Source organism: Lontra canadensis, unplaced genomic scaffold (assembly GCF_010015895.1).
Source record: "Lontra canadensis isolate GAN:19392208 unplaced genomic scaffold, GSC_riverotter_1.0 scaffold21, whole genome shotgun sequence".
In the NCBI taxonomy this organism is placed as follows: domain Eukaryota; kingdom Metazoa; phylum Chordata; class Mammalia; order Carnivora; family Mustelidae; genus Lontra; species Lontra canadensis.
In genome coordinates this window covers 23,033,941-23,060,155 of record NW_022631015.1, presented here as the reverse complement: position 1 = coordinate 23,060,155, position 26,215 = coordinate 23,033,941, and the positions used below count along the sequence as shown (strand labels likewise).

The following is a 26,215-nucleotide window of genomic DNA, read 5'->3' as shown; positions in this document are numbered from 1 at the left end:
TGGTAGGGCCAGCCTCTTGCCAGACCCCAGGGCTGTTGCTGGGGTCCAAAGGAGCGGCCTTGCCGCCAGCTCTGTTCATCCAGACGGCGTTTCGAGACCCAGCCCCGCCAACTCACTAGGATTTGGGGACTAAAGATTTGCACGTGATGTTTGTTTTTCTAAAAATTTCAACAATTTTCCCTCTTCATGTCTTAGTAATTCCTGCTTCTCTTTCCTGACCAACCTACAGATTTACACTGTAAAATTTAGGACCGCCGTTAATCTTCCCCTGCCTTGATTTCCTCAGCTGAAAGATGGTGGCGCGAACACCAGGCCTTTTGCTCCAAGCGATTTGGGGAGGCAAAGTGAGATAACCCATGCCAGAAAGTGCTTCAAACTTAGAGCAGGAGGGTAGTTCAGGTATCATAAGAGTGTCTTGTCTTTTTTTTTCTGTGACATTTAAAATGTTAGCATTGAATATACTTCAAGGAGGGAGATCTCATTCTGAATGTCATTGTTAGAGTGATGGCCTGGAAGGTATTACAGTTGCAAACAAAAACTCAGAAAATGTGCTTTTAAAACTGTTAAGACCAGGTCATCCACGTTTGTTTTCAAAGAATATGGGCAGACTTAGGAGAAGCCGTTGGTAACTGTGGGGCATAATGAAAAATAAGATCTTACAAATCTGGAGACACCTGGCTGGTTCAGTCGGTTAAGCACCTGCCTTCGTCCCAGGTGATGATCCCGGGGTCCTGGGACCAAGTCCTGTGTCGGGCTCCCTGCTCAGCGAGGATCCTCCTTCTCCCTCTCCCTCTGCCCTTCCCCCGCTTCTGTTCCTTCTGTCTCTCAAATAAATAAATAAATAAAAATCTTTTAAAAAGGTCTTACAAATCTGTGTTGTACGTATCCTTTTAATTTAGTTACAAGAGAAAAAGCGTAATGTACAGCTCATGAAGGCGAAGTGGTTTTTTTTCCCTTTAGAGCTGTAGAGTTCAATATGGTAGCCGCTTGTCACAATACTAGCTGGATGGTTTAAAATGAAATAAATTCAATAAAACTTCAGTGCCTCAGTCAGGTTAGTCACATTTTAAGTGCTTAGTGGCCGCATGTGGCTAGTAGAGTGTGTTGGAGAGACCAGATAGAGAATATTTCTAGAAGGTTCTGGGAGATAGTGCTGCTGAAGAGGAGCTGTGAAGAAAGGCAAAAGAACACCCCATCCTCCTTCTTCCCAAGGTTGCTTTTTAGAATTCGAATGGAGTCTCTAGCTTTATGTTACTCCATCTTAACTGTACGTTTGAAATTATGAAAGAGAGTGCAAGACAGGTAGGCAGGAAAGCATGGCTCACTCCAAAACATCATTTGTTTCTCTACTGAGAAAAAACCTGCCTTTGGAAAATCCTGGAGCCAGTTCTTTGCTCTCAAGTTGCACTTCCTCGTAAATATTTTCTTACTTCACCAGGTAACGCATTACCTAGACCAACCTAGCAGTCCCTTAATCTTGTCCCAACTTGAACTGTTAAGTAATTATTTCATGGGTATAAACCAAATCCTCACCTTTAGCAAAATAATCTCTTCTATTCCACATTCACTCTCTCCACAAATCCATTTGGGCTCCATTGTCAAAGGGTCTCCAGAATCCAGCCACTTCTCACCACTCCCACTGACCGCTGCGGTCCCGGCTACATTCGTCTCTCGTCAGTTCTTGCACTTGCCTCCTGACTGGGTTTCCTGCTTTCACTCCAGCCCTCTTACCTGCTTCCCCATTCTCTTCTCAACAGGGCAGCCCAAGAGCTCACCTCAATCCTGTGCTCACAGTCCTCTGGTGGTTTACCCTTTTATTCCAAGTAAAAGCTAATGTGTGGGCAGTGGCCTGTAAGGCCTCTCAAATCTCACAGCCCCCTCCACACCCCTTGTTACCTCCTGGCCTCAGTCATGCTTGCTCTCTGCGAGCCACAGTGGGCTCTTTATCCTTCGGTTACCACAGACATATCTCACCTCAGGACCTTTGCACTTGCTGTCTCCTCTGCCTATAACACGCTTGCCCGAGATAGCCAGATGGCTCATGGCTGCATTTCCTTTACACCTTCTTCAACATCCCTTCATAATGAGGGCTCACCAAACTATTTAAAAATGCCACTTACCAACCCCCTCCCCAGTGTCTATACAGCAATCCCTATTCCCTCTCCTAGCGAGATTTTTCCCCCCACAGTACTCCTCATCAGCTGGCATACCATCCATATGGTTACTTATTTATTTGTGTGAAGTCTGTCCCCTCTCAGTGGAATATAAGCTGCTCGACAGCAGAGCTTTATGCCTTTTTAATCTGAGTATCTAGCACAAGGTAGGCACTCAATAATTATTTAATGAATGAGAGGAAGAATGACTCAAATATCTAGTGGATTATGATAAATGCTACATACACACAAAGAACGGGATCAGATTGGCGCATTTAGAAGGAAAATCTGTGTTTTTGGAACCAGAGTGCTCATCTAACCGAGCTTCATTTAACAAGAGAAACACAGAGATGCCCCTTGCAGTGTAATCCTGCCTCCAGCCCCTTGCTCTTGGGGACTGCTCTGATTCTAGGCTCTGCTTTCTGGCTTACCCTACTAGCGCCTCCATTCCCCTCCTTCCTGCTCTGGACAGGCCACACAGGGAGCATCTGAACCAGGGCTCCAGGGGTCCTATGTGGACAGCTCAGGAAAGAGCAAGAACTAGGGGCTCTGGTCTTAGTCCTTTTAGGAGCCGAGTGGCCATAGAGTTGTGTTTATTCTCAGGTAGCAGGGGCCGTGAATGAGGGACCCAACCAGTGTGTGCTGCTTCAGGGGGCAGGGAGGACGTGACTTTTAGACAGAAGGAGGTGGGTCCCTTACCCCATGCTGGGAAGTGTCTGATGCCAGACTGGGGCACCCTGCCTGTTCCTGGCATCCTGGGGAGAGGGGAGAGTGTGGGAGTTCCTGGGGGCAGTAAAGATGGGGGAGCTTACAGTGGGCTGGTCCTTCCCAGCGCAGAGGGCCTTGAGGTGCGGGTGGAAGGGTGCAGCCTATAGCAGCAGGTGTCTGGCCCGAGGCTCTGGACTTTTCCCTTCCTGCCATTGTACCAAAGCTGATTTGGGCTGAAAAAGCTCTGCCCAGAGGCTTCACTTTATCTGGAAACTTAGAGTCATTTGGCATCAGGCCCCTGTGGAGTTATTCAGTTAGATGAATGATGTTTCTGTGTTGCCTAAGCAAAACACTGCTCCCCGTAGCAGATCGCATTTTATCTGAAATTTCAAGAAAGGAAACCAAATTAGTGCCTTTTTTTTTTTTTTTTAACGGTTTCCTCTCTTTGGCCTGTCCTTTGAGTGTGCCCTGGTTTTAGAAGATAGGTTTCCTTATGTTTAAATTTTCTATCAGTCGTCACTAAGATAACATAGGGTTATTTTTGTATTTTGTATAAAATCTGTCTCCTGGTTAGTTCCCTGCCCCACCCTTTCTGAGTTGTTTAGTTTTGTGGATTCCGCTCTGTTGCCCCGTTAGCACATTCAAGGGTGAAATCAAGAGGAAGCCAGAGGCTCTCTGATAGTATTTATGAAAGCACATTTTGCTTCTCCTGCATGCATGGCCAGAGAGGGCGTCCCCAACTTGCCGGAGCTGCTGAAGGCCAGCGCGGGGACCTGCCTCTCTGCGGGGAATTAGTGAAGTTCTTTGAGCATAGTAGACAAAAGGCAGGATGTCAGCAAGTGGCACTTCTAAACCTTTCCTCTGCTAGGTAACCTTTGCTTATTACCTCGCTCTTCCTTTTGACAGGTACAGTGGGAATTAGCTAGCAGATGCCTTTGTAGTGGGCCGAAATGAGCTGCAAACAATACATCTTCAGGTCCTTTCCTTCTAGGATACCCCTGTGAAGTGCGAAGGACGTGTCGCTGACATAGCAGGCAGCGGAATAAACAGGCAGGCGGAATTTTTCCAATCAGTTTCACAGACTGCGGCAACCTTTTACTTTGTAAAATCGTGAATTTTCATGTCTGGAAAGGGGTTGGGGAGGAGCTTTCCAGACACTTGAACCCCTTCTCTGTGCCGGACATGGGGAAATGTAGCTTTGAAGAGGACAGATAAGGTCCCTGCTCCCAGGTCTGGTGGGGCCGGAAGATATTAAGTGCGTCATTCCACCGATAATGAAATTGGGCTACGTGTTACTAAGGGAACATGCAAATGACAGGCTACCTGCCGGAGCCTGAACTGCCTTCGGGTAGTCCTTTAGGTTGGGGTCCGAAGGATGAGTAGCTGGGAAGAAGGTGAAGGTACGGGAGGGAGGGGCAGGACCCTCCCCTTGGGAGCACCCCCAGAAGGCCGCTGTGGCTGCGTGCGGAGGAGAGGGCTGAAGTGATGCTCAGAGCCGCTGCAGAGCTTAGCAGACGAGGGATGTACCAACGTGTGGGTTTCAGAGCCCGGCAGGATCCGACCTGGGCGGTTGCTGAGACCGCATGTTAGGAGACAGTATTTGGACCTTTAGGTAGGGGAGGGCGGGCAAACTCTGGTTCCAGGACAGGTGGGTGGGATGTGATCCAGAGCCCAGGAGAAGGATGGGTGCTGGCCTCACGCACTTCAGAGGGAGAGGAGGAGGGAGGCCGAGGCGGCTGCAGGTGCAGACAGGCTGCGAGGTTTGCGCTGGGCTGGTCAGCGATTCCGTTCCCGTCATTTCTGTTTTCTCAGTGAAGTAGGAGGCAAAGCTGTCCTCCCGGTGGAAGGAAGTGGAGTCTGCTTGCTGGGTTAGAGCCCTTCTCCAGCTGTGCTTGGCAGGCACCCCGGCTGGCGGGCATGGGCTAGGCAGCCGGGCGGGTTCATCCAGAGTTGGGGTTTTTCTCTGTGGGCGTGATGCGAGGACAAGGGAGGTATTAACAGCAGGGAAGGGTCTCAGAGAGGTTTCTGTGGGATGAAGGGGCTGTGGCTGATGGGGCGGGAGGACGTGGAATGGTCAATGGCCGGCCCGTGCAGGGGTTGGGAATGGGGTGGTGGGGCTCGCCGAGTAGGGGAACAAGAAGCAAGGGCTTGGCTAACTGCCCTGGGCGTAGAAGTCTCCTGGGGCTCTTGTGGGGATGCAGGTTCTGATGCTGCGGGTCCGGGAGGGGCTCAGACTCTGCGTTTCAACAAGCTGCTGAGGGGCGCCGGCGCCTCTGGCCCGTGCGTTGCACTTTGAGGAGGATTGAGCAGCTTGTCTTTGGAGCGGGAAGCCTGAATTAGAAATCCTCGAGGTGCTGCAGTCTTTAGCAATAGGTAACACGGCCTGGGAATGGCTGAGCAGCCCCCCGAGGCTCAGGTGCCCGGCGGGGATGGTAACACTTACTATGGGCAGCACCACTCCAAGCGTCTGTTGTCTGATCGTCCCCCAGACCGCAGTGAGGTACGTATTACAGTCCCTTATCTTACAGGTGAGAAGTGAGGCGCGGAGAGGCCTGTCCCCAAATCACCCATACTCGTGAGCAATGGGGTCAGGACTCAGGCTGGGCCATACCTCTCTGGAGCCCAGGGAGGGGTGCATCCCTGACCCCGAGTGCTAGCCTCATCTGTGAACGCGGTTAAGAAGGTCCAGAAGAATGCTAGGGTCTCACAAGTTACTCCTGTAATTGTCACAACTGTCCAGCAGAGCCTGTGCTCTTCCCATTTCACAGGTAAGAAAAGTAAAGTTAATCAGTGGGGGAGTTTTCAAGCACCTGACTTGCTTTGCTCCGAGTCCAAAGTGCGTTCCTCCCTGTATCAGGTTTCACTCCATCACCACGCAGAAATGCAAATTCTCTTCTGATTCTCTGGGAGGCTGCAGTTACCTTGGGAATAATCTCCCGGGACTGACTCAGGCTATATCCTAGAGACTGAGGTGTTGAGAACCAAGCTGAGCCCAGGGGACTGGCCTCTGGGCTTGGCTCTGGCTCTCTCACTCTCACGTCTCTTAGGTCTCAGTTTTTTATGCCTAGCGATCACTTCCAGAGCTACATTCTGTAAGCATCGGGATGGTTCTAACGGCTCTGTTTACATTAATGTCTACTATAGGCTTAGCATTCCATAGGTTATCTTTAAATCTTACACAAGGACGAATGGTGTTTCTAACTTCGAGGTGAGGGTCCTGCAGCCTGGAAACTTCAGGTAACCTGCCTGCTGCCTCCCCGCTCACCCGATGTCAACGCTGCGGTTTGTGCCAACGTCTATCTGACTGCAAAGCCCTTGTTCTAGCCTCCGGACCCTGCTGCCTCTGCCTCATCTGTAGCCTCGTGGTGGGCGGTGCTTACAGGTTTCCTAAGTCAGGACTCTCAGACTCTCAAAACCCGGACTCCAAGATGGGCTCTTTTTGATATTGGTTTGAGAGGCCCCTCTCCTACGCATGTTGCATGCCTGTGCACACACACACATGTGCACGCCTGCGTACCATGTGCACGCCGGTATCTCTGGAGCAGAAGTCTCATGAAACGGTGGCTTCTGGTATTCCCTTGCAAGGCACTTGGTTATCTTTTTGCTTTCAGTTCAGTTTAGTCCATTTTATTAAGATACTTGCTAAGCTCTACTGATGAGTATGTGCAGGGAAGTCTGCGTGACTCAGGAGGTTAAATGTCCGACTCTTGATTTCAGCTCAGGTCATGATCTCAGGGTCGTGAGATTGAGCCCCATGTCAGCCTTCCTGCTGGGCATGGAGCCTGCTTGGGATTCTCTGTGTCCCTCTCCCTCTCCCCCACTCCCCGCCCCCCCCTTGTGCAAGTGCTCTCTAAAATAAAAATAAGGATTTCTGGATACAGAAATCTTTCCCTCCCAATTTCTAATCTCTGAATTTCATGACGAATCTCTTTCTGATTATATAGGTAGCAGTATTAAATCTAAATCAGTCCTCCTACCATATGCCACCAGACTTTCACAAAGTAGAAAAATATTTCATAAATTTGCTCCGAGAGAAGGAAAGAAAATTGTACTTTTTACACTGGATGACGGTGCTAATGTATCAAAAGAGAATAAGGAAGTGACTTCTGTGACTCCTTGGCTAGAAAGATGAGGGTATAAGGCTGGAAAACAGAGGCTGATTGGGTGAAATGGTTCAGGTTGGGGAGAAACCACAGCAACAGAATTCCAGTAAAAGACGGTGAAACTAACTTCTTGTTCCAATGCTAACGTATAGCCCATTGTTAGCTATAGTTATTCTTGTAAATGTGCCCAAGGATATACCTTTATTGGACTTTGTTTTGCGCCTGGTTTTGTTCTGAGTACCTCACATATGGTATCTGGGTAGGTGATATTGTCCCCATGCTTTTACGGAGGGGGAGACCAGGGCACAGAGAGACTAAGTAACCTGCCCAAGGTCACACAGCTGGTAGTAAGTGGTGTAGTGGGAATTCATCCCTGGGCCCTCTGCCTCTGGAGCCAGCCTTCTTTGTCACTACTGTCATGGTCATGGTTACTTGTCTTTTCTTTCAAGTGATTCTTTGTGGTCCCTGTTGGATGCCATACCTGGGACAGAGGGTCCTCACCTCACCTCTGGAGTTATATACATGGATAGAAAGTGATTAGAGTCCATCCACCTGATGGGGCAGCCAGAAGGGATCTGTAAAGTTGATTTGGTTTCTGACCTTCTTGAGCTCTGGCTGTTTCTTGTTTTGTTTTGGCTTTTTTTGGGGGGGGATTATGAAAACTACCTCCCACCTCACCCCCCTTTTTAAATTTGTGTTTAAAATTCTGTTGCTTGAAACAAAGAGGAACTCTAATGCATGCTGACCAATCCTTTAACCCTTCCTGGTCTGTTTCCTCTTCTGTGAAATAAAGGTATTGGATACACCTTTCCCCAGGTCCTTCTCAACTCTGTGATTTTTAGCTATAATTGGGTCCTAGTGACTCTCACGTTCAAGAAGAGACTGGCTGGTGGGTTGAGGACACAGGACAAGTTTTGTTAGTTAACTGGGTTAATACGACAATGTTGTATGTTTTCATTATTCCTTGCACGGCTGTGACCCTTCTGTCTAATTCATTTAGAACATAAACAGGACAGTGATGACTAATCCCTTCCCAAGCACCCACCTGGGGTTGAGAGCTCTGGGCAGGAACTCTGGACCCCTGAGGGCCTGACGTGGGCCCACCTGCACGCCGAGGAGCTGGAACTGGGTATTGGACTCATCTTGTTCATAGCCTGGGAGGTGGTCCCTTTCTAGGGAGAGTTCTGCCTCAAAAAGTGTGTCCTGGGGCGCCTGGGTGGCTCAGTCAGTTAAGCATCTGCCTTCGGCTCAGGTCATGACCCTGGGGTCCTGGGATCGAGTTACTCATTGGGCTCTCTGCTTGTGTTTCTTCCTCTGCATGCCACTCTCCCTGCTTGTGCACCGCCAGCCCCCCCAACAAATAAATAAAGAAATAAAGTGTTTAAAAAAAAAAAAGAAAAATATGCTCTCATAATAGAATCAGTGTGACATATTCCAGAGTTTTGTGTCTTGAAAGAAGATGTGATACGGAGTGACGTTAAGGAGAATGGATGTTTTGAAGTAGCCACATGTTCATCTGCGGAGAAACATTAAATGCGTTTGTTTTCTTTCATGCTTCGGTAATGGAGCTTGCAGCAATGGGACTGCAGACAGAAGGAAGCCATTGTGTCTGACATGCTGTGTTTAAACGCCCCATTGTCTGCACAGTGGCAGAAAGAACCAGGTGAAGAAGAAATGGATGTGCACAGGTGTGAGAGAACCGAAGTCCGACTCCAGTGGCTTCCTCGCTCCCATGGAGGGAGCATCTGTCTTGCCAGGGAGTAGGGTCCCAGGAAGGAACTAATTCCTCTCAGCAGATATGTCCTGGGGACTTGCCCTTTGCAGCTGTCCACACACCAGAGAGGAGCAGGGTCCTGGAACCGGGGAAGCCCACAGTGGGCCTAAGTCACGGACCCCAAGTGCAGGAAGGAGACACGGGGACCTCTTTCACCATTCTTAATTCTAGTTTGGGGACATTTAGGTCCACAAAGATAGTGACCTGTTCCGTTAGGGCCCTCAGCCAGGTTGAGGCCAACCCCAGGGTACATACGGCTGACTCCCTCTTGGTTTAACATGGTGGTGGGCATGCGTAGTGGTTTTGTTGTACTATTGAGATAAACAAATACACACGGTTGTGCTGTTTGACCTGCGAGCGCTCTTCTGGTTGCATCACACGTACGACGGACCCGGTGAACCCTCACGGCTCTGTGGGTGCAGGTACGATTTCTGCTCCCATTTGCAGAGGAGGAAACAGACCCATAGTGATGGTCAGGTGGTCCGCCCAAGTCACACAGATAGTAGATCGAATTGAAATGCAGGCAACCGTCCCACTCCAGGCTTCTCCCTTGAGAGTGCTGGGCCAGGGGTTGACGAACTCCTTCTGTATGGGATTTGATAGTTCTTTCTGTATGGGACCAGAGAGTAAGTATTTTAGGCCCTCTGTGCCCTAAAAATGCCTGTGTGAAATCAGCCAGAGACAGTACATCGAACAAATGGTGTAGCCATGTCCCATTAAAGCTTTATTTATAAAAAGAGGCGGTGTGCGGGATTTGGCCCATAGGCTGTAATTTTCAGATCCTATACTAGACCATCCTGCCTCGTTAGGGCACATCTGTTAATGACACAGAGAAACAGAGAGATACTCAGTAGTGTGGTGATCCAGTGTTATAAGGGATCAGGAGCCAGAAATTGTGCAAAAATGATGTTTGTATTCCTTTCGGGTGAAGCCTCCTCCTGCTTTAGCTAGAGAGGGTGATGGTTGTCATGGCTGGGTGCAGTGTGTTAGGAGGCTCAGGGCCAGGAGAGACTTTTTATTCTCATTCAACTTTCTGGGCAATCTTGTGCAAGGCTCTGGGCATCTGTCACTCATACCTGCACGGTGGTGATAATGGTCCTCGCCACCTGCCTGTCTCTCTCCCTGGAAGTGTGTGTCTTGGATTAAAGAGGTCTTGTCCATGATACCCTTTGAGCTGGGAGTCTGGAAGAGGGTAAACGTATTACATGGCTTTCTTCGTTTAGTTTGCTTGCAAATTAGAGAGTACTTAGGGGGTATAAGACCCTTTTTTGAATATTTGCCCTGTAGAGCCCAATTTTAAAGGAAAGGCATTCTTGGTAATCTGCACGAGAGAATGTGGATTCAGGTGTCATGAATTTATGGATTACCTGTGCGGTGGTAGGGTTTAGGCAATGGAGTTATTAAAGAGGGTGAAATAGGTATTTATTTCAGTTTTTAAGAAGTATGCAGTGAGAGGGCTTCATAGCCAACCTCATTATATATAATTTCCGTAAGAGTATTTAGGCTCCTCTGCTAAGTTTTGAGTCTTAGCAGTAGGGAGGATTTTTATAAAACGTTTCGAAGTGAAATTTTGAAGTTAAAAGTTGAGTGGAGAAGCCTCAGAGGGAGCAAGGCTGCTGCTTGCATTTCAATGAAAGGGAGAGGAAATTAATTATAGGGCTTGAAGATGTGGTTTGCATGCTAAGACCTTTGTGGAAGAATGGGCCTCCCCAGAGGAGGTGGGAGGGAAGTTGTAGCTTATCCTTGGTGACTAAGTTTCCTTGATTAAGCACAGATATTTCTTCTGAGGCCCTCTACCTGCCCCCAAGTTTTTTGTTGTTTTTTGTTTGTTTTAACTTTGCAAGAAAATATATTGAACTGAAAATTTTAGCCTATAGGATATCTCAGAATCTTGGTAGGTTTTGTTTGTTTTGTTCTGTTGCTAAAAACTATTATTTAAAAAAAAAAATCCAGCAAGTGTAACTACTTAATCTTAATTTGGGAATTGAAATTTAAGATGCTATCACATCAGTTAAAATGATAGAGAGCGGGTATTTGGCAAAGACCTTCTGGGAGCTGGGCTAGGCCTTTATCTACATCGGTTTCTTACTTAAAATAACAGCATTTGTCCTGTGGAGGAATATTCCTCTTGTTCTACAGATGAGCAAATTGAGGTATCGGGAAGTTCACTGACTGTTGGGGTTAAACCGCTAGCGAGTAGCAGAACCAGAATTTAAATCTGCCTTCCTGATTCCAAAACCCATGGAGGGAGGCTGAGCAAGGGTCCTGGAGTCCTGGAACACAGGATTCTCAGTGCTCAGACTAGAAACATCAGCAAATGGGGTGCTTGTTACTCCCAGCACCGAGGTGGTGCTCATTACTGGGATCAATCGCAGAGGAGTTTTCCTGTGTGATCGCCATATGTATGCACTCTGAAGCCTCCAAGACAACAAAACCCAGGGCAGTCTTGGAGCTGAACAGGAAAGCTAGGAGACCAAGTTCTTTGGGGTTCCCAGCATGAACGTAGCCCCATTTATTGGCCCAGTTTGCATTGATGGGCCAAGAGGCAGGATTCTTGGAATAAAGCCATTCGTAGTTTTCTTCTCTTGCTGCAAAATACTGCTACACTCTGGTGCTTGCAGGCGTGTATAGTCTTGGGAAAGGCTGGGTTGGCTTCGGACGATTTCACCCACTCCACCCCACCCCCTCCCAAACTTTCTAAGACCAGTCCTCATGCCTCTGGGGACTGTAGATGACCACCAGAAATGGGGACCGGCCGGCAGAAAGCTTCTTCCTTCAAAGCCTGGGCTCCCACATGGATGTGACTCTTTTCAGGCAAATTCTGTTGGCCCGTGTCCAAATTCCAAAGGACACTGGATACAACTTCCGGAGGACACTGGGTACTTAAGGAATATTTTTAAAGAAAGGGAGTTGGCACACAGGAGCACGGATTGGAGGCTCTGTCAGGCTGGCTGAGGGAAAGCAGAAGCGCTCATTAGGATGTCGTAGTGTCTATGCATGGTCAAGAGGTTGGTTGCTCTTTATTCAAAGGGTGAAGCCGTAGGAACATTCTGGGTTTTTTGTTTTGTTTTGTTTTAATTCTCCCTTTTAAAAAGTGTACTGACCCAGTGAATACTCTATCCGTGGCACCTAGAAGCCCCTGTGGTGACTGATCTGGAGAGGGCTTGTCCAGAGAAGGCAGGCAGCCTGCTTGTGGGGAAACTTCCTTCCTACCCCCGAGCCCCGCACCGACGAAGAGGCGGGAAGCCAACCCACACCGCTGGGTGCTTGTTTGAGATTAGTTTCTAACACTTATTAATTAGATTCACACAGGGGACCTTGTAATCACTTAATTACCGAGGTGCTCTTTGTTCAACCGTGTCAAAAGGTGCCTTGTCATTTTTATTTCACGTTTTGTTTGAGTGTCTCTGTGACCGTGTTACAAATGAAATATCCTTCCAGAAAGAATGCGGGATCTCCTCTGTGACGGTGGCTACTGTTGGAAATAGGCATAAATAAGATACATGCTCTCGAGTGCTTGGCATAGGGGAAGTGCTGAGAAATGAGGGCAGAGTGGGGGGTGGGGAGTGGGGAACCAGAGGAGGGACTGGAGACTGAGAAGCTGGGGAGCCTGGTGGGGGGCAGTGGCCGTCACGGCAGGGCAGAGTGTGGAAGAGGGGGAGCAGGTGGGGAGAGACACACACAGACTGAGTTACTCAGGTAGAGAGCTAGAAACAGGTAGGCGGATAGAAGACAGAGACAGACGAGCAGACCAGTAGGGACAGGTTCTTTTCCTTATGATCCTCAAACATCCCTCATCCTGCCAGTGACGCTTATACCTGTTTGCTTTTTTCTGGCTTTAAAGTTCTGTGACTCATCTGTGTTTGCATGTGTGTAGACCCTTCAGGAAGTAGATTCTGGAAATCCGACGGTCTGTATAAGGAATTAGTCTCTGGACCGAGACCACACCAGCTTCGAATCCCAGCTCTGCCACTTGCTTTCTGGGTCACTCAGGAAGTGACATAATCTTTCCAGGCCTTAGTTTCTTCTTGTTCAAATGGGGATAATAACTGTTTCTAGCTCTTAGAGGATCAGGGATGGTGTAACCAGCAGTACTGGTCGTGGTTGTTGCTACTGTGCTTGTAACACGATCCTGGATGTCGTGGGACCAGTTTCCCTTTGCAGGACTGTTCACAGAGCATAATGTATTTTTGCAAATACTGGAAAGGCTTGTTCTTGTCTGGGTCTTTTGGCACTGAATGTATTGTGCACGTGAGGGGAAGGTGTAGAGATATAATATGCTGGGGTCAGGGGTCCCAGTGTCCAGTCTCAATGCTGCCATAAGCCGGCAAATGTGATGAGTTTCTCCGGACCTGCTCTCAGATGGAAAACTGAGACGATAAACAAGGGGGTTTTAGGTCACAGGTGATACTGAGTCCTCTTTCGGCACGTGAGTTTTGTGACCTGGATACGAATTTACCTCTATGCGGAGTTTCTCTGAGCTTCAGATTTGCGACAAGACTGGGAGTTGTTTGTATTAGTGCCCCTGGAAGAGAGAAACATGTGTGCTGCATTGTAAATACTAAATTTAGTGATAAGGAGGTTCTCTGGGAGATGAAAAAGCCAGTTCTCCCAGCAGCAACACAGTGTGAGAGGCGACTCCTCTCCATTGCAAAGGCCCTGGGGTCTGCCTGGGCCTCCAAGCGCCTTTGGACCTTTGCAGTCATGGATGTGGGATCCCTCCTCCAGGCCTGACTTCAAACCATTTCCAGCCTCTGCAGGGCATGTGGGGCTCTCTGGGCTCCATCGATGTTCTTAGCTGAGTTTTGGAATCAAAACTTCCATACATGTTCTCTCAAGGACTGGGACAAGCCTGCTGAGAAACTTAGCTGGGGATAGCTTGGAGTACACGGGTTATGTGGCCTGGGCCTTGTGTAAGTGTTTTCCGCCTGTGTACAGAGAAGGCAAAGCTAGAGGGCCAGCGTGGCCGGTGGTTGTAATTGGAAAGCGTGCATGAGCCCTTGGCTTCTTCCTTCAGTTTGCTGTTATAGGGAGGCTCATGACTGTCCGTCTGTAAGACCTGTCGTGCTGACTCAGCTGAAGTAATCTCTTGGTCCTGTGGGCCGTTGACCCACCGCTCCCCTTGAGAGTTCACAAGTGGTTTGTTCGGTGCCTGCAGCGACTCTCATGGCCAGCAGCCGTCCCAGTTCCCTTAGTTTTCTCACACGCCAGGAGCCAAGCCCCGTGGCCTCTCGGTGCTCCATGTCCCTCAGTCCTGTGGGTCACACCAGAGTCTCTGAGTCCCACCGGTGGTGCTTATACTGATGCTGCTTTTTTCTCCTACAGGTGCTCACATCATGCCGGGCCTTCCTTGTAACAGCACGGATCCCTAGCAAGGTAAGTGGCCATGCCTTTCCTCCAACACGCACGCGGACGCATGTACGCGCGCACACACACACACACACACACACACACACACACACACACACACTCACTCACTCATGCGCCCCTCAGCGACGCAGACTTCACGAATGAGGCATGTGTACGCATGCGCGCGCCCCTCAGCGACGCAGACTTCACGAATGAGGCATGTGCACGCATGCGCGCGCCCCTCAGCGACGCAGACYTCACGAATGAGGCATGTGCACGCATGCGCGCACACGCTCACTCCTCAGTGATGCCGACTTCACGGTTGACGGTGTGTCCGGAGTGTTCTTAGCACACCCATATTTTCCTTCCTTCTCCCCCAGAAAGCACCTCAGCGTTGCGATGACGAATAGCTTTTACTCCATTGTTTTTCCTCTTCTCGTTTAAAAGCGTCCCATGAAAAGCGGGGAAGCATTGTGCTCCATATCCCCGACCACGAAACCACTCTGTTCTTGAAAGGATCGATTTAATTTCGCCAAGAGACCAGCTCACTGTTTGCTAGTCCAGGGCTCAGGGTGCCTGCTGCCTACCTCCCCCCCCAATTATAACAGATGCTAAATTTTACGATGTTTCTCCGAGGAGTGCAACTATTGGTCCCCGCCCCCTTTGGTCATGTGAACTGAGTCTGTTTCTAATGTGTCGTAAATGAAATCAATTATTATGGGGATGGTGTTGGGCTACGTTGCCTATATAGTAAAACACCCCAAGGCAGGCTATAAGGAAGTAACTGAACCATTATCCCACTGGTGAAAAATTAATTGCAGAAGGAAGTTTTATGGGCTTGAGAAATAGTCAAGTACCCTATTGAGTAGAAGGCCCCTGAATAATGTTTCCCCTAATTAAAAATGTTCTGATGTGGAAAGGCAGCTTATCTCTGGGGCAGTCGCTGCCCCTCTTCTGCTGGCTGATCCCATACTGCCCCCTCCCTTGCTCTGCCCCCAGACTGGCTTTGTCCTATGATGTGCATAGTTCAGGCATTGGTTCTGATTTCAGATCTCGTCAGCATCACAGATGGGGAAAAGCAGTTTCTTCCAAAGTGATGTGTGTTCACGTTGCCCCCTTAGACCAGCCTGGTTTTCATGTGCCACAGCACACCTTGGCTGAGAAGCAAGACCTGTGTCGATGACACCAATTTCCTGGGGAAATAATTATACTCAGTACTATACAGTAGGTACTAATTATGGCATAAATGTCTTCTCTTTTTTTGGGCAGTGATGGAACATTTTTTCTTTGGTATTTATGTTAAATGTATCACACATGCAGTCAGATGTACAAAATAGAAATGTCCATCTCTGTGATGAACCCACAAAGTAAATACTTTTGCAGTCACTCCCAGTGAAGAAATAGAAATTTGCTCTCGCCTCCGAAGGCCCCAGCTCAGCTTTGCAGGCAGGAGTGGGTAATTATCAGATCAAGCACGGACCCACAGAGAAGCTGGGTTGAAGAATCTCCCCCCGCCTTCTTCCTGGACTTCCCTTTTGGCTCCTTGTTTCCTTGACAAACTTGAGAGCCTCGCCAAATGTCTCCATGCTTTCCTGCTCCCTGACACTTTGCTTCTCTCAGTGACAGCCCCGGGTGCCATGGAAACGTCTTAATTGACCTCCAACTAACCTCCCTCCGCCAGATTGATCACAGGGTACCTGTGCCATGCCGCATGGTGCAGACTCATGCCAGCTGGTTTTCGTAGCTGCTGGGCGGTGAGAGCACCGGCCTGTTCACACCTGCTCCCACCAGTTGAATGAGTGCCCACTGAGGTTCAGCGGTTTGTTTCCAAACCTATTCATAGCAGCTGTCATGACAGCAGTACATTTATTTAATTAAAGGTATTTCACATAGCAGTGAAATAGGCTGCAAAAGAGTATCTGTGCAATACTAAATATTGGTAAAGGTGAATTATGGAAAAAGAAATTACTGTCTTGTTAAGGACCAGACAGTTGTTAAAGGCTGAGGTGGTGGGGAGCATAGTAATTCAGTAAAATTATACCCTCAAGTTGCTTTGCAAGTGTCTTCAAATTCTCCATTGTGTTTATTATTATTTATTTTTAAAGATTTATTTATTTGAGAGAGAGAGAGGGAGTGGTGGGACATGGAAGAGCAGAGGCAAAGGGAGAGGGAGAGACTCACAGGCAGACTCCCCACTGAGCACGGAGCCCAACGTGGGGCTCGATCCCATGACCCCGAGATCATGACCTGAGCTGAGATCAAGAGTTGGGCACTCAGGGGCACCTGGGTGGCTCAGTGGGTTAAAGCATCTACCTTCGGCTCAGGTCATGATCCCAGGGTCCTGGGATCGAGTCCCGCATCGGGCTCTCTGCTCAGCGGGGAGCATGCTTCCTCTTCTCTCTCTCTGCCTGCCTCTCTGCCTACTTGTGAGCGGTCAAATAAATAAATAAATAAATAAATCTTTAAAAAAAAAAAAAAGAGTTGGGCACTCAACTGACTGAGCCACCTGGGTACCCCCTCACTCCATTTTGGAGAGACTTGAATTGGATGGCAGGTGCCCTACATTTGCGGGTGTGGCCCCCAGAGGAAATACAGTTGCCAGGCTAGCCAGTAGGCTCTACTCAAAGAGGAAATGTGGTCACTCTATCAAAGGCTAGCCACTGAAACGATGTTTACAAGTTTTGCTTTGAACTAACTGAAGATAGATATGAATACTTTTTAGAAAATGATTTCCTGCTTGAGGTGACTTTTCAAAACCCAGCCAGGCATCAGTCTTGATAATAATGGTAGGTAAGAAGACTTCTACTCGAATAGAATGTTTAGAATTCGCCTCCAGTGCCGCATTTGACTCTGGGAGGACAAGAGAATTATGTCCTCCTTCTTTCCAGTTCCAGTCCTGGCACATACTAGGCCTTCCACATGCGTCTCTGGGTTGACTAAGTGAATAATGAAAGAATAACTTCTCTACCTCTGGCCCTCAGCGCTAGACATCAAGATAGTTAGCTGTAGATTCAGGGGTTCTCCGTTGTAAAGTTTATCCTACCAAATGCATAGGGTACAGCATAGCACCCAGGGGCACCACTGAGGGTCTTGTGGGTTTGGTTCCCTCGAAGGTACTTTCCCCCTTACCTTTCTAGTTTGAGGGCAAAGAGTTCAAACAAACTGATCTCACTCAGTCTCCTCTAACAGGTGTGCTGGGATTGTTTGCCGTAGTCAGATGAAAGACTGCAAAATTGGGGGAAAGATTAGTGGCTGTTGTCCAGGAAAAATAGGGAAAGTGTGGGACTGGAGCTATTTTGAAGGGGAAAAAAATGCTGATTATAGGAGAAGAGAGAAAGGGTCACTTATTAAAATGGGAAGGAAATAAATCATTTATCTGCCCACAGAGATAAAAGTTTTATATAACTGTGTGTTTCATTTAACCACAGTTTAAAATTTCTATATGTTGTATTTTTCTAAATATATTCAGAATAGGCATTTTTTTTGAAAGATGGAGAAGGAATGAAAATGATTCCAGTAAGTGGCCAGAGTGTCACCCAAAGAGGTAAGGGTTTAGAGAGAAGGGAAAACCAACATCGTCATCTTGATGGGACTTTCTGGAGCAAAATTTTGAAATAGGAGAGCATTCATTTCATACACATTCATCTCTCAATGAAGAGATACTAGAGTAGATGTGTAAAAACTTTCCATTGAGTTTGTCCTTCGATGAAATTTAAAAAGTCAGACTTCTAGCTTCCTTTCAGCCCTTTAGTAAAGTGAAGAATACTTTTTCTGAAAGACGGTAATCAAGGTCCTATCTTCATGCAGGAATGGAGACGGTAAGCCCGCCTGCCTTCCAAAGACACCCAGAACCTTGTTTGGCTCTCAGACTGTTTGTAATTGTAGCATTTTCACCGTGAAGTCTAGGTTTTGCCACCCTCATTCATTACAGGTTTTTATTTCAATTGCAGCTCGAGTTAACCTTCAGCTACCTGGAGATTTATGGTGTCATGTGCTCCAAGTCCGCTCAGGTGCGTGCCAACAGCAGCAGCTTGTGTGTCCCGACGGCGTGGCCCTAACCTCTCTTGGGTTTCTGAAACTGGGAAACTCCTGTCTGGTTTCACTGTTGAAAGTCTCTGAGATAATGTCGGAAAACCAGATTAGGGAAAATGAAGTTTCTGAATGAGAGACTGAACAGGGGGCTGCGTGGGTCGGGGCTGGGGATGTGTTGTTCTCAGAAGGTAAACATATTCTGCGGAACTCAGTCTGAGAAGGACCAGTGAGCTCTTATGTGAGCTGGGCATGTAAACGTGAGACTTTGTACAACAAGGTTTAGTGTTAAAATCTTGTAGCTATTATACAACAGTATCTAATAAGGTCTTTCTGGGAATATAGTGATGCATGAAATTTTTTTTGGTATTAATAAAATGCGGATTTTTTTTTTAAGATTTATTTATTATTTTGGAGAGAGAGAGAAAGCTCATGGTGGGAAGATACAGAGGGAGAGGGATAGAGAGACTCTCAAGCAGATTCCCTATTGAGAACCGAGCCTGATAACGGGCCTTGAGGTAGGGCTCCACGTGGGGCTCGATCTCAGGACCCTGGGATCATGACCTGAGCCATAATCAAGAGTTGGATGCTTAACCACCTGAGCCACCCAGGTGTCCCTAAGATGCAGGTTTTTGAAAACAGCTTTATTGAGTGATAATAAGTAATATACCACAAGCTGAAGTGTACAGTGTGGTTAAGCTTTGACATATGTGTACTATGAAACAATTATCACAGTCGAGATGCCAGATTTAGTCCTCATCACACAGTCTCCTCATATCGGCCAGTCAGCACTCCCTCTTTCTCTCCTCACCTGTGGGCGTCAGCGCCCTGCAGCTGGAGATGAGTCCGATACTTTATTGCCTACCTTCTTTCATCGGAATAATTGTTTTGGGATCGATTTATTTTGTTGCATGTCTCAATAGTTCCTTTTTATTGTTGAGCGGTGTTCCACTGTGTTCTGTTCTGTCCCATTGTGTCCTGCTGCGTCCCGCTGCGTCCCCTCGTGTTCTGTTGTATTCCACTGTGGGCTGTACCACAGCTGCCTTGTTATCCCTTCACCCATTGGGGGACAGTTGGGTTGTTTGTGTTGTTGGCCAAGACCAGCAAAGCTGCTGTGAAGCTTTATGTACAAATCTTTGGACAGAGGCTTTCATTTCCCATGGGTAGATATCTTGGAATGGAATGGCTGAAGTGTATGGTGGGTGCATGTTTAACTTTTTAAGAAGTTGCTGAACTGTTTTCCAAAGTAATTATACCATTGGACATTGCCACAAACAAACAGTGCATGGGGGGTCCCGGTTCCTCCACATTCTCCTGATACTGGCATGGTCATTGTGTTTAATTTTAGCTTTTCTGAAAAGTGTGTGATGCTTTCTTATTGTAGTTTTAATATGCATTTTTCCAATGACTAAAGATGTTGAGTGGAGCGCCTGGGTGGCTCAGTTGTTAAGCGTCTGCCTTCTGCTCAGATCATGATTCCAGGATCCTGGAATCCAGCCCCCCAACCTCCTCGTCGGGCTCCCTGCTGGGCGGGAAGCCTGCTTCTCCCCACCCCCCCAAACCCAGCTTGTGTTCACTCTCTCGCTGTGTCTCTCTCTGTCAAATAAATAAATAAAATCTTCAAAAAAAAAAGAAAAAGATATTGAGTATCTTTTTATCTGCTTGTCTGCCATCATCTATGTGCCTTTTTCAAGTGCTGTTTAAAATGTTTTGTCATTTTTAAAATTGAGTTGTTTTGTTATTGTTTTAAGAGTTCTTTGTATATTCTGAATACAAATCCCTTTTTGGATACATGATTTACACGTATGTTTTTCCTTAGTCTGCAGCCTGTCATTTCATGTTCTTTGCAGTGCTTTTCAAAGGGCACAAGTTTTAAATTTTGATGATGCCCAATTTGTCTTTATATATATATTTTTATGGATATGCTGGTGTCATGTTGAATAAATCTTTGCTCAACTCGGGGTCACAGAATGTTCTATATCTTTTGGGAGTATTACGGCTTTACGTTATACATTTTAGCTCTATGATCCACTTTGAAGGAGTTTCTGTATATAAAGCACTGTGGGGGGTTCTTTTTGGTGTGTGTGTGTGTGTGTGTGTGTGTATGTGTGTGTGTATGTTTTCTTTTGCATGTGTGTGGCTTATCCACCTGTTTGAAACAGTGTTGTTTCCTCACTGAACTGGCTTCCACTTTTGCTGGCGATCAGTTGTTCGTGTAAGTGTTGGTCCGTTTCTGGACTGAATCTTGTCCCTGTGGTCTGTTTGTCCGTCTTTATGCAACTACCACACCGTCCTGATCACTGTAACTTTATAGTAAGACTCGAAATCAGATAGTGTTAGTCTTCCAACTTTGTTCTTCTTTCTCACAGTTGTTCAGTGGTTCTGGGTCCTTTGCAATTCCATAAGAATTTTAGACTCAGCTCAGTTTCTATGGAGAAGGCTGTTGAGATCTTGGTTGGTATTGGATTGAATCTATAAGCCAGTTTGGGGAGAATTGACGTCTTCACAGTATGGAGTCCTTGACCCAAGAAAGCTGTGTATTTCTACACTATTTAGGTCTTCTTCATTGTGTCTCTACGGCATTTTATTGTAGCTTTCAGTGTACGGGTCTTACACATCTTTTGTCAGATTTATTCCCAAGCATCCTGTATGTCGTGATGCTTTTATAAACGGTATTGTTTTAAATGCCAGTTCTTAATGATTCTTGCTAGTATAGCTACATGGTGGACTTTTGCATATTAAACTTGTATCCTGACAAGTGGTTGTGCTCTCTTCTTAGTACGAGTAGCTTTTAAAAACGAATTTCATCATTTTCTACATGGACAATGGTGTCGTTTGTGAATAAAGACAGTTACACTTCTTCCCTTTTCAGTATTGATCCATTTTATTTCTTTTTCTGCCTTATTGCTGGTGGGTCTCTGAGGTTCCTGCATGTCTTGCCGGCTGTGCCCAGAATTCCATGCTGTGACTTCTCTTTACGCAGGCTGCTTTCCGGGCTTCTGTTTGCCCTGAGTATCCACGTGAGCTGATGGCATGTGCCCTTATGAACAAAGAGTGGGCTTGCTTACTCTTTACTGTGAAAACAGATTACCCAGGTTCCAGGGTTCCTTTCGCTTGGTGCTCATGCCCTCTGCTGTGCCATGAATAGTCAAGTCCTTTCCGTGTGATCCAGGACGCTGCTGTGTACCGCTGGCGTCCACGAAACAGCGACAGGCTAACTGGTTCACTTCTAGGTGCGGTGAAGTCAGATCTCAGCGCCTGGGCACTGTCCTCACTAACAGCTCCGGATCAGTGCTGAGTGGAGGCACTGGGAGCAAACATCCTTGTTCTCTCCCTCATCTTGGAGGGAGAGTGCCGTTCTCTTTCCACTACGAGTGACGTTAGCTGGAGGTTTTTCACTGATGCCCTTTATCTGGTTGAGGAATTTCTCTTCTATGCCAAGTTGGCTGGGAGTTTTTTATTCAGGAATTAGTTTGTTTTGTCACAGTTTTTTTTCTCTAATGTGGATTTGTTTTCTTTTTGGTTTGTTAATAAGGTGAATTATATTGATGGACTTTCAGGTATTAATTCAACCTTTCATTCCTGGGATTAGCCCTACTTGGTCATGACGTATTATCCAGTTTGTATATTGTTGGATTCTAGTCAAAAGTCTGTGAAGGATCTTTGCATCTATGTTAATGACAGTTACTGACTGTACTTTTTTCTTTATTTTTTTTAAACGATGTTATTTATTTATTTGACAGACAGAGATCACAAGTAGGCAGAGAGGCAGGCAGAGAGAGAGGAAGCAGGCTCCCCTGAGCAGAGAGCCCAGTGAGGGGCTCGATCCCAGGACCCTGGGATCATGACCTGAGCCGAAGGCAGAGGCTTAACCCACTGAGCCACCCAGGCGCCCCTGTACTTTCCTCTTTAAAAAAAGTCTTTGTCACATTCTGTGTTAGAGTGATCATATAATCAATCCTTCCTTTTTGATTTTTTAGAAAAATTTAGAATAACCAACTCTTTAAATGTGTGGTTGAATTGACCAGTGATGCCATCAGGGCCTGGAGTTTCTTCTTCGGGAAGGTTTTTAACGAAAAATTCTATTTCTTTAATAGATATGGATGCATTTATATGTTTCTTCTTGAGTGAGCTGTGGTAGTTTGTGTCTTTTAAGAAATTTACCTGTTTCATCTCAGTTGTCAGATTTACTGGTGCAACGTTGTTCATAGTATCCCCTTGTTACGCTTTCAGTATCTGTAGAACGTCACTCCTCTTACTGATCGGTTAGTTCTTCTCCCTGCCCTCCTGCCTACCAGTCTGCTTAGACGTTTATCGAGTCTGTTGATCTTCTCCAAGAACTTGTTTTGGTTTCATTGAATTTCTCTATTGATTTTATTGGTTTTGCTTCCTATTTCCTCGATTCTTGCTCTGATCTTTATTGTTTCCTTCATTCTACTTTTCGCTTTTCAAAACTATGAAGAGAATGTGTGTTTGTGTCTGCACACGTGCGTGTGTGTGTAGACTTTCTTAAAAGTTGTCAGAACTGTCATTTTACGTTGATCAAGGTTAACATACAAATCCTTGGAACTTTTCCATAGTTCATCTGAGAGCAGTGTTTATCCTGTGTGTTTAGCATTCTTTAGACACTGGAGTTTGGAAGAAAAATTACAGCACCATATGTTTGCCCAAATGGCAGACATATGCAGGAGTGAATGATTACTCATGAATGATGACATAACCAGGGCCTTCTTAACGGTCTTCATTCTGGGATGTTTATGTTTACGATGTCAGGGTTGTGATCAAGCAAAAGGGCACTACTGAGATGCTAATGCCAAGGTTATATTCAAAGTATGATTTGGCTGTGGGGTTTAATTATGAGAGAGGATGTTGGTACAGCGAGACTGGTTTCCCCGTGTGGCTGCTGGTGCTGGTCTGGTCCAGGGACACTGCAGTCCCGTCCCTTCTGTCTGACTGGCATTCAGAGGAGCTCAGGTGGTATCAGGCCCATGGGGCTGTTGGCCTGGTGAAAACAGGAGGAGGGGTCTATATAGCGTTGCCTCAGCTTAGTGTGGACCTTGGGGATGAAGGAACAGTGGGATGGTGGGGCCTCTTCCACAGAGGGGCCTGTGATGCTGAGCGCTTCACAGCACTCAAATTCTGACGTTTCAAAAGTTTCTGTGGTGCTGTTTAGAAACACTGATACCTCAGCAGTACCCTTGCCCCATCACACCCCCGCACACACGCACATGCACACAGCGGGTAGGACTCAGTGTGTCTGGGGCAGGCATTTGAGTCTCGTATTCTAGAGGTTGAGAAATAGTAACCTGGGTAACCGGGACCTTTGATGTGTGGTTTCTCCAATATTCTCTAACATGAAATCCTAAGGATGATAGTATCTGCCTGTGGCACTCACAATTCCCCCTTGATGGAGACGTGCTTTTTTTTTTTTTAAGATTTTATTTATTTGTCAGAGAGAGAGAGTATACAAACAGGGAGAGCAGCAGGCAGAGGGAGAAACAGGCTCTGCGCTGAGCAGGGAACCCCATCTGGGGCTCGATCACAGGACTCCGGGATCATGACCTGAGCCGAAGGCAGATGCTTAACCCACTGAGCCACCCAGGCGTCCCATCCCCATTCTCTTCTAATGTTCTCTGGGATTGATTCACTTTTAATCACTATTTAATTGGAGCTTTGTCAACTCAGATCACATGCCTGGGACCCTCACACTTCCTCGTGTGTGAGTGAGAGAGGTGCATTGTGTTACTGAGTTGGTGTAATGTGACATTTACTGCTGCTCTCTTTTCCTCCTCCCTGTGGGAATGTGAGAGACCTTTATCTTATTTTCCAAATCTCATTGCCATGGCACTTTTTGGCATCCAGGTTCTGTGGAAATTCTGTTGCCTGTTTGTGGTCAGTACAGTGAGACCAACCATTATATGGTTTTATAGTTACAGAATTTTTGGACAATTTCTTGTACGACCAAACCACCTGTTTGTTTTTTTTTTTTCTTAATTATAAGGTTAATTGTTTGCTGTGTCATAGGATGATTTTGGCAAACCCATGGCTGTTTCTGCTAGAAGAATGAAAAAGACTTGACAGATCTGTTGGCTGACATTTATTTAAAAGTGCTCGTGTGTAGCCAGGTTGTTTTACCTTAAAGAAAGGAGGCAGGGTAGGGTTGGAAATTTGAATCTTACATAAGATATTGCTGATGATTATTTTATTTTTATTATTGTAGATTTTATTTAATTATTCAATTATTATTTTATTTAAATAAGATACTGCTGATTATTGTCTTAAATGTGTACTGGAGGTCATGGGCTCTGTCCTGCTAGGTGGCAAAGCCAGAATTGGTGCATGCATTTGGTTTTTCAGCAGCCGCAATAGGAGGGACAGAGGCATATGAGAAGGAGTTCTTTCTCGTGGTGGAAGGTTTGCTGTAGAGTGTCCCCTGGATCTCTCTGTGGCAATCTTTCCATCAGCCCAAGGTGGTGACATATTCTCTGGGGCTGTGAGCTGCCTTCGTGTCAGCTTGAATCTGAAGGCCTCCTTTCTTCCCTTTCACCTGTCACCTTTTTTTCTTCCCTGTCATTCTATTCAATCCTGTGCAATTAAGGATGATTAGGTGTTAAGATGAAGCAGAATTAGAATAAGCTAATTACTAATTGCTCACACCCAAACCGTGAATGGAATAGATAGATGCAGTAGATGGGAGGAAAGTGCAAGTGCCCCCTAGTGAAAATATAATTACTCACGGTGGGAATGTTAGGGGCGGGGCGCGGGGCACCGACCCAGTGGCCGCGTCCCAGAGCATCTGGCTTCTTTAAAACATACATGCGCACAGATGCGGGCACGTGGGACCTCGCAGCCTAGCTGTAAGAGCCTCTTTAATTTGCTGAAGGTACTTTGTTGGGACATCCTGGGGCTGAACAGTAAATAAACTCCCATTCTTGCTGCCTTTTGGGGGAGAAATATTCCTTGGGCCACCTTCTAGAAGAACAGACCAGTGCATGAAAATTAGGATTGAAAAAACAAATTTTTTTTTAATATGGAGAGCCAACTAACTGACACAGAGGTGATAGGTATTGAGAGAGACCTCTGGGGTGCTCGTGGGTCATTTAAGTCTTTTTCTTTGATCTCATCATTTTGCCAAATAAATTGCATTCCTTTTCCTTTTTAAAAATTTTTAAAAGATTTTATTTATTTATTTGAGAGGTAGAGAGCGCAAGCAGGGGGAGCAGCAGGCAGAGGGAGAAGCAGGCTCCCTGCTTAGCAGGAAGCCTGATTGCGGGACTCTGATCCCAGGACCCTGGGATCATGACCTGAGCCGAAGGCAGACACTTAACCAAATGAGCCACCCAGGTGCCCCACATTACTTTTCCTTTTACTGTTAACACTTTGAAAGACAGATGATTATTTTTAATTTAGCTAATTTTAGGACAGCCTAAAACAAATCTAAAAACTGCTTTATTAACCTAATTGGCTAGTTGCACCCTAAGTGTAGTACTCCCCCATCATGTTTTTGTACAAGTTACATACAGGCAGGGAGTAAATATGTGAGGCTGTTTTGATGCAGTGAAAATCCAAAGAGATTGCATTTAACATGAATATTTTTGAGATCCAAGATAATGTGTGTGTGTTTTTTTAAGTGATGTTTGTTCTTTTTATTTGAAATGTGTCCATAAACAACCAGCTGCCCTTTGTGACCTGCCCCTTGTCTCAGGCTGATTTATGCTTATTTACAGTACAAGCTCTGTGACCTCAGTGTCAACATTTTTGGTGGCAAGCTTTGGACATTTCCCAGCATTTAATTGGAATGATTCTTTGCCTAGCCCTGAACATGATGACCTTGTTCCTGTCATATAATCCTTTCCAAGAAGTCTCTCTTTTTAGAAAAGTCGAAATGTTTTATAAGCATTTGATTTTTGTTACCAGACGAAAGGTTTTAACACTTCATTGAAACATCTCACAGGGGATCTTGGTTTTAGAATATGTCCCCCCCCCCCCAAAAAAAAAAAAGGTTAAGATGAGATTGCCCTTGGCTACTTGCTGAAGGAGGTATGCTTACTTCTTCTGGAGAGTAGGGATCTAACAGACTTGGTAAGACCACACACCTC

The 26,215-nt window shown here is 46.4% G+C and overlaps 1 protein-coding gene across 8 annotated transcripts in view; it reads left to right on the top strand.

The window, feature by feature from the left end:
• CARMIL1 (capping protein regulator and myosin 1 linker 1) overlaps positions 1–26,215 on the top strand; it is a 297,839-nt gene that overhangs the window by 96,943 nt on the left and 174,681 nt on the right. For all 8 annotated transcript variants that reach the window (XM_032861665.1, XM_032861664.1, XM_032861663.1 and 5 more), the window contains exons 3-4: positions 14,064–14,114; positions 18,038–18,097. In XM_032861665.1, coding sequence (XP_032717556.1) covers positions 14,064–14,114; positions 18,038–18,097 — 111 coding nt within the window. The remainder of the gene's footprint in view (positions 1–14,063; positions 14,115–18,037; positions 18,098–26,215) is intronic.